Source organism: Lagopus leucura, unplaced genomic scaffold (genome assembly GCF_019238085.1).
Source record: "Lagopus leucura isolate 7727_CA_CO unplaced genomic scaffold, USGS_WTPT01 Super-Scaffold_739, whole genome shotgun sequence".
Lineage (NCBI taxonomy): Eukaryota > Metazoa > Chordata > Aves > Galliformes > Phasianidae > Lagopus > Lagopus leucura.
The window spans coordinates 10,078,453-10,087,205 of NW_024962255.1; the positions used below are offsets into that span (position 1 = coordinate 10,078,453).

The 8,753-nt window shown below is 36.2% G+C and overlaps 1 protein-coding gene across 1 annotated transcript; it reads right to left on the minus strand.

The window, feature by feature from the left end:
* Nucleotides 1-1,713: 1,713 nt before the first annotated feature.
* ATOH7 (atonal bHLH transcription factor 7) lies at nt 1,714-2,230 on the minus strand. Its single transcript, XM_042862874.1, has one exon. The coding sequence runs from the start codon at nt 2,196-2,198 to the stop codon at nt 1,743-1,745; it is 456 nt and encodes a 151-aa protein (XP_042718808.1). The 5' UTR covers nt 2,199-2,230; the 3' UTR covers nt 1,714-1,742.
* Nucleotides 2,231-8,753: the final 6,523 nt, after the last annotated feature.

The window sequence follows — 8,753 nt, forward strand, 5'->3', positions numbered from 1 at the left end:
TATACATTAAAAAACATTCCTGAATACCAATGATTAAGGGAGAAATCTGCTCAGAATATATTTGTTTTCTATATTTGTTTAACCCAGACCTGAAAGTCTGTCCCAGCAACTTTTACTCCAAATTCAATCCAACTTGTGGCTTTGGAAGTGTACTATTCCACAAGACACTGATCAAAGGCAAAACGTCAACGAAGGTTCAGGGAGATGACAAATACTAAGGTCAGGTCTCTCTCTCTACATATATAACAGCTCCTGTAGCAGAGTCCCAAAACAGCGCTTAGTTCCTATTGCTGGTTGTATTTTTTTTATTTTTATTTCCATTGAAAGCTACTTAGTTGTTGCAAATAGCTCTTCTCAAAACTTCCACTTTTATTTTAGGATCCTTTCAAATGACAAGATATGGCAGCAGGGAACCTGCCAGCCTTCCCCGCTGGAAATCCACCACCAATTGTTTTGGGACAGCAGCTCCTTTTCTCCTTCTCCCAGATGGCTAACATTAGCAAAGGGCTCATTTCTGGAAACTCCCAACAGTAGAACCAGCAGAAGCATCCTCATCTTCACAGTCTGCCACCATCATAACAGACATCTGCAGTCAGGCCTTTGTGGATACATCTGCTGTTCTGCTCCTACTCATTTTTATTTATTTATTTTCTCCACCTTCCCAGTCTCCTTTTCCTAACTCTTCTGCCTTTTCTATCCAAACCCTTCTATCTTCCACAAGCACAAGCAGAAAATAAATAAAAGACAACTGAGGACATCAGCAGGGCTGAAATAAAGTATACATTTCAACAGGACTTATCTTTAAAAGCTGTTTTTTGGAGGGTACACTAAATACGCATCCTCCTGTAACTGAGTGACAAACATCATTTGCCGGTTTTTCCTGCACACTAAGCTGTCAGGGCTGAGGAAGAAGTGGAATACTAAGGAAAACAAAGTAATTTCTAGAGTTGGAAATTTAAGGTAGTATATGAGCACATATCATAGAAAACACTTTATTTATGATTTACAAAATCTGTCTCTAGGTAATGTAAAATTAAGAAATAAGATGCAAACTACAAAATCCAGATGTTTAGATTGTTTTCACATGAGCATCTCATTCACAGTATATAACCACATGTGCTTTTACAGCCACTAAAAATAAAAACATTTTCATGACTTGAAGCTAGCTCTTTTTCGAGCATACAAGAGACACCCTAAGTTGGATTAAAGCAAACCTACATAATTTTGGAACCCATATATCAAACTTACAAAGTTTAAGACAGTTAGTTCTCCAAGGACTAGAACTCCAGTATAAAACTTGTTCCATGGGAGTCATTCAAGGGAAAACAAAACAAAGAACTACTTTAAAGCTGACATAAAAATAAAAATGTAGAATGAAACTCATTTGTAGTCTTACTCCATTCAGTTATAGCAAGGGTCAATTTGGCCCCTGACTGGTAGGAAATACTATCATGGATCATAATTAAATAAAAAGACTTATTTAATTAAAGGAGCCAAATTAACTAGCAAGCAATAGTCTGTAAGATTTCAAACAACTTTCTATCAACAGTAAAGAAATTCATACTTCTTAAATGCATATTGGTTTAAGTTCTCAAAGCAAATTTAGTTTGTCAAATTAGTGTAAGACACAAACACGAATAAGCTATTGTAATGCCAATATTACCTTATTCAAGCAGATTAACTCTTGCTAATTATTAAATTACACATCTGGCCTGCTGCATATTTTTAGCTTGTAATAAGTTCTAATTAGCTATTTGAAAGTGTTCAGGGTGATAGCTGAATATTCGCTGTGCATAAGGATCACTGTCTGTTGCCACTTTTTGTCCCGTATAATGGTGGTAGCTCTCTGGATGAAAGTGTTCACAGTGAAGGTTAATCCATTCCCTTTCAGTACTGTATCTCTCTGCTTCAGCAAGTATTCGTGTTAGAGCCATGATGTAACTCAAAGCCATCTGAAGGGTTTCGTATTTGGAGAGCTTCTTATCCTGACCCCACTGTGGGACCACCTTCCTCAAACGATCAAAGGCTGTGTTCAGCCCTTGCATCCGTCTTCTCTCCCTGGCATTGGCAGCCAATCTTCTCTTGGCAGCACTCTCCATTCTTTCTGTGCTGCACTTCACAACGCAGCCTGCTCCACTTCTGCATTGGATGTCCGATTCTACTCCTGAATCCAAATGACTGGATTTACAGGTTTTCATATTTATTGCAGCTGCAGCTTCACACACATACAGAAAAAAAATTACACTTTAAAACAGAAGTGTCTAAACAGTTGTAGAGAAAGTACTCCTATAAGTAGCCTGTGTACCTCTTGAATCTTTTTCCAGATATTGTCGATGAGATATTTATCTTAGTATAAAAAATAAAAAAAATAAAAAACTCTTCTGGCTCTTCTGGAAGTGTCTGAAAATTGCTTATTGTTTAATGAAAGAATAAAGAGTTCTCAATGCCTTATGCTTTCATTCTTCTCATTTCTGTAAGCTCAATGACATAGATAAAAAAACAACAAAATCTCCATCCTCAAAACACGAGTTAGTGAAGAAAAAGGTCCTTTTAAGCCAGAAAGGATATTAATGGATTAAAAAGACATCCACTCCAATGGCCGTTTCACTTGGAAGGAGTTCTGATGCAGTTTAGGAGGATGTTTTGATAAGAAGAACTGTTGCAATCTGAAGATGTAACTTCTAACAGAAATCTCTCCCTTCTTGACTGCCGCCGGTAAGCAATGATCGTGTCTTACAGACTCGAAGAGGCTTTATAGAAATTGCTGAAGCTAAACAGGTGGTAGCAGGTGGGCGGGCGGCACTCTGCTTCCATCCCAGTACCTTCCCAGCCTGGGAACCACAGGGGGAAGGAAAAAAAAAAAAAAAAAAAAAAAAAAAAACAGTAAAACCCGAACATTACAGCCTTCATCTGTTGAGAAGTCTTCCAAAGCCATTCTGTCCAGCCCTAACAACTTGCCATCTGGAGCCGTGTCTGGCTGGCCCCACAAGACTCTGGGCAGTTAAGCAAAAGATCCTTTCAATTGATAATCTGTTGCAACTCAGGGAAGAAAAAAAACTCTCACTGTGCACTGTAGCATTTGCACTTCAAAATATCTGAAAATTCTGGTAGATAGTATTAGGAGTAAAAAAATTGCTCCAACAAAACAGAGAAGAATTAGCTTGGTGTTGTGTGGCAGAGAATAGTACTGTGCTTTACTGTACAAGACTAAAGCAAAAAAACTCAAATTATCGGGAATCTTGTAGGACTCAAATACAGACCAGTGAGAAGAGAACAGTATCTCGAGAAAAACTGAGATTATATATTTGCATGTCAGCAACATTATGAAAATAATTCAGAACAAGTTTAAACAGTTAAAATGTAGCTATGGATTTATCTAATAATTTTTAAAGTATTTGGAGAGGTTGAGATACAGACACACCAGTACAAACAGTCTGAAAACTGTTCTTTTTAACACGCTCTGCGTAACGTATATATGCATATTTATGTGAATGTAAACATAGAATGTGCCCTCTTAGGAATATCCCCAAATAAGTAACGAGAATAAAAGAAAGTGTGGAAAAGATGAATCTGCTTTCTGGCTGTAAGAGCTTGTTTGTGCTACTAGCTCTAGTGACAGTTAAGTCACCATTCAGGCACACAGAATATAATCTTGGTTTTACAGTACTTGTACTATTAAAACCATTATCCACATACATTACAAGGAAAAAATCATATGAACATGTTATCTTATACACAAAAGGTTAAAAAAAACTGCCACACAATGATTTATTATCTGTATTGATTTCAGACTTAATTAAACTGTTACCAGCATTCATGAATTACTAAGTTTTTTCATTAGAGACTGAATACTGTATATTTATTTAGAACTATGACTCTATCGTTTTCATTATGACTCTAAAACTTGAAGTAGTTGTAAACAGCTGATTAATCTCTAGCAGAAGCAATGACAATGAAATGAGGTTGAATAATCCAAAAACAATAGGATGCAATGGAACACTAATGGACTCGAGCACGACAGATGTTGAACGTAGGCTGTTACGCCCAGTTGGTCTGCTCTTAATATTCTGAATCCTAATGGTCTTGAACAGAGATGATGGTTGGGGTAGGGAGTCTCCATTATTCCATTATCAAAATGTACGATGCATCTTCAATATTTAAAGAAGTACAACTTCATCACATTTCATTATAATATTCAACATTCCTATTTGTGTGCGCTGACCTGTTCTCCCGAATATAAAAAAAAAAGCACTACTGCACATTAATGTGTTCCCTTCTGAATGACAATTTCTGAATACTTGTGAGTGTGAGAGAGATGAAAACAGCACATTTCCAAAAACCACATAACCATATGTCTTTCACAGAAGGATCAGCAATTAGACCTCGTGAGATACTTCTTTTTCTGAAGACATTTCATGGGCAGCAATAAAAAGAAAAAACAACCCACACCTTTAATCTTTATGCCATTGTCACAGCATATTGTAGCACTGCAACTTAATGTGCTCAAATAATTTTAGTTGAATCCTTTGTCACTTAAAATGAATCTCAAGGGACTTTCAATGTGTAAGAAAACAATAAAATTAAAGCATTCGGTTAGTTAATAAATATTGTGCATTCTCATGGACATTTACTACTCAGTTCAAATTATTAATCACTCTTACTATGAAAATAGTGCTGCTAACTTAATGTCTTAAGTATGAAAAGCATTTCTAACTTCATGTTCTGCAAGTATGAATTACAAAGATTTCAAATATAAAAATCACAATTCAGAAAAACCTTCTACTTTACTCCACTAATGAATAGCAAGACAGCAAATGACAGTACCATCAATTTTCCTCCTTTCTAATTGATTCTCCATGATTACCATTCTCTGAGTAACACAATGATATCATCTCAAGAGAGGAGCTGAGTTTTATCTCTCTTCAAGAACAACTAACTTCACTTTGTGCGAATTACTGCAAAATCACAGAATCAGGGCACAAGTCCATCTGGCTGATGAATCTTAGGGCTTACAGGTAAGGTTAAAAATTGTTCCTTGGAAGGTCAAAATGGTTGCTTTTCATGTCTTTTTTTTTTTTTTTTTTTAGTTTCTGCTTTAGATAGAGAAAATATATATTATTCGAGCATACAACTGTTTTTGTTTGATGATATGCATAAGAAAAAATATTTCTGCTCATCTAAAAAGGCTATATTTTTCCACAGAAAAATGAGTATCAGTGTCTTATCCACACAATTTAATTATTTGTTTTATTATTTTAATTATTATTATTTTATAGTCCATTAGCCATATGAAAATACACCATCTCAAGCTAGAAAACAAACTGCTTTACTGCTCAGATAATAGGAAGGGTATCAGTGACATTTTCCCAAGTCTCCCTCACCTGGCCCGATTTTCTCATTTTTCTAGTTTGCCCTGAGTACAGCTCATGTAATTCTACCCTCTTCTCCCTTTATTTTTACTTATTGCTCAGAGATACTCTTTTACAGTTTCCCCTATCACTCCAATAGAAATACTTCCCTATAGGTCTATCAGCAAAGAAAAAAAAAAAAAACTCTCAAGTGAATGCTGGTGTCCTCAAGAGAAATTTAGATGCTTATTCTTATTGGGAAGTTTAATAGCAATCTAGAGCAGTAAAATGAGTTTGCAATAATTTTACCTAGAGCTTCCCAGTGCCATACTGCACACTTCTCAGCATGTTCTTACAACAGTTCATTTTATTCTAACTGCTCTCTGAGGTGATCACTTCCCTCAACAGTTCAACAAGAAAATCTCCCAGCCACATTTAAAGGTCATTGGCCATACTACCCCTCCACTATAGCTTCTTGTCAATTTATCTGTTTCTCTTTGCCATTCATCCTTTTCAATGCCACACTTTCTAAGTAGCTTTCCTTCAGGTGAGATGTGAGACTTAAAAAACCCAGCGTTCCCAGGGATCCTATAGAGCAGCCTTTCAACGTAGCTTTGTTTTAAAGCATCCTTCTACAACAGGAGGACTAAAACAGACTACAAATAGTCAAACATCAAAAAAGAGAGAGGGCTTGTTTTTCCAAGGTATGACAGTAACATGTTTTGCACCTTTAACTATCAAAAATGTTACTCCCTTATATTATGTATAGATGATGATTACTATTACATACATACAGATATACACACATATTTAAAAAAAGACAGCTCAAGAAAAGAAGAAGTTACCACTGAGGATGATGTTGTTACCTTTTGCACTGCTAAAGAAGGACTTAAAAAAAAAAACACCTTTAACCAAATTTCACAGATTCTGTAGACATGGTGGGAACTAAGGCCCAACAATTTATGAACCAGCATATGAGAACTAGGATTTATTTGACCATTTTCAGAAATTTATAAATGTAAATCTAATGAGATCTCTGACACTGATGCAGTACCAGTGTTACAAAACAAAACATCTTAAGCTTGTTACAAAGAATGGGTGAACAAAAATTCAACAGGAAAATCAGCTTACTGAGTTTTTCTATAATCAAAAGATGCGGTCAGACAAATGTAATGCAGTTTAGGACAACTGATCTTAGGACATCTGATCTTAGCAGAGGATGTGATTTGGTACTATTACATCTTACATGCTAAAACTTCAGGCTTTCACTAAAACAGGTCGTCCTACTCCTTTCCTATTCCTAGGGGCTTACTTTGTCTCAAACACTGGCAGTGTAAACCATCACACAGTCATAAGGCAAGTCAGTTCCCCAGTCTGACCGAAACACTACTCCCTTACACTGTAGTAGCGTTCTCTACATTGACCATTTGCTGAACTGATTTAGGCAGTAAGTCACATGGCCATTTGTTTCAGTGTGTAGGAAGTGGCAGCACCATGTGGCTACAGGAAAGTAGGGATGGAGCAGAAAGTGTAGGCATTACCAGGATATGCCCTACTACAGCTACATGACACTAGGTTTAATGTATATCACAGTCTGAGACATTATGATTGATCATGTGTGTCCTTTTGTCCCTCTAATGTAAATCAAAGAAGTCAGTAAACACTATCAGGGAAAGCTGCTATTTGTTAGTCAACCTTTTCAAAACAATTCAGCCTCAGGCAGATATCCAGAGACAAAATTTCTGACTGATTTAGCAAAATTATAAAGAGTAGAAGAAAGGAATCTTTTAAAAAGCATGCAAGGATGATCAAGTATTTACTACTGGTAATCAGAGGTATGGAATGGATTTTGCAGGAGGAACAACTAAGTTAGAATGGACTCTTCAGGCTGGAAAAGAGCCAGCAAAGTGGGGATTTGAGAGATGCTGGCAAAACATAAGAAACAATGAAATAAGAAACAAAGTGCATCAAAAGAGGTTAATTAGAATGAGGTTCGAAGCAAAAACAAGGTAGGTCTTCACATAGTTAGTAGGAGATATGTGAATTTCTCTGCTATGTATCTGTGGATACTAACAGTTAACATAAATTAGATGATGGACTAAATAAATTAGAGCCAACTCAGTGAACCAGACAGAGCAGAATACAGCCAGGCTGAAGAGCTGAACAGATCTAACAGCTTGTGACTGTGGAAAATAGGAGGTCTTATCATTCCTTCCTCTCTACCCATTCCTCCTTTTTTTCTTTTAAGGCTATACTCCCCTTCTGCACATTCTGATGCTTATATGACTGGACAGACACATTAATCTCTCAAGACCAGTAGAAATATTTTTTTTAAGGGTTGGTTTTCTGCTAGATTAATAAGTTGAATCAGCTGCCCATGCAGTCAGTTAAGTAGGTCTTGGTGGGTTGGTGGGACCACCTGGCAGATAATGGTAGAAGAATAGGAAAGATCTTCCCTTGATGGCTCTAGTAAAGCTACTAAACATACACATCTGAATCTCTTGAACGAATAATGCAACTGACTGCTATATGATCCTGTAATTCCTACGCTATTTTCTATCTGAACAATAAGAGACACACTGTTATTGCAGAAAATCACTGCTAATTTTTTTAAAGTCTTAGTTGTACTATTTTTTTTTCTACTAAAAATAATAATGCCAAGATCATTAACAGGCTAATCCCTAAACCAGATCTTTGATTTGGAATTCAGAACAAAAACCATAAGAAATCCCAAATTTAAAAACTGAACAGGCAACAATGCTGAGAAACAGCTTGGAATTTCATTCTGAAATGAAATTATTTCCCTTGAGGTATCTATATATTTTTTTCTTTTTTCAGTATATTCTATTTATGATATTCCTCATAATAGTACCTAAAATGGTAAGTGCTGTAATTTCCAATTCAAATATGTCTGTAAGCAGCCAACTTGCTAATAATTGTAACAATGGATTACTTGGATTTTGTTGCAAGCACTGAGTTCCAGCCTTCACAAGTCCATGGACAACAAGGCTACCTGTATGTAGCAGACAACCTGGTGGCAGGTTCTTAGCAGTTGTCGGGCATTAGAGCTCTCCTAAGCTAGTTACTGAAGATTAATTATTGACATGTGAAAAGACAACTTGTTTTTTTCAATTTTCTTGTATTTTTATTTTCTCTTAACACGTGGGGATTATCTTCCTGGCAAACAAGAAAAAGCAAAGAAAGACAATGGAGAAAAATAAGGGTAGGGAGATAGAGGGAAAGATACAGGCAAGAACAGAAAGTGATAATATTAGGTAAAAAAGATGAAAAGTAAGGTAAGGATTCAAGTGGGCTGAGCAACATGAATTTACAGTGGCTGGGATCTAGAGTCTATAGCATCAGGGGTTTTCTTATTTTTTCCTTTCTGACTTGTAATCTGAAGAA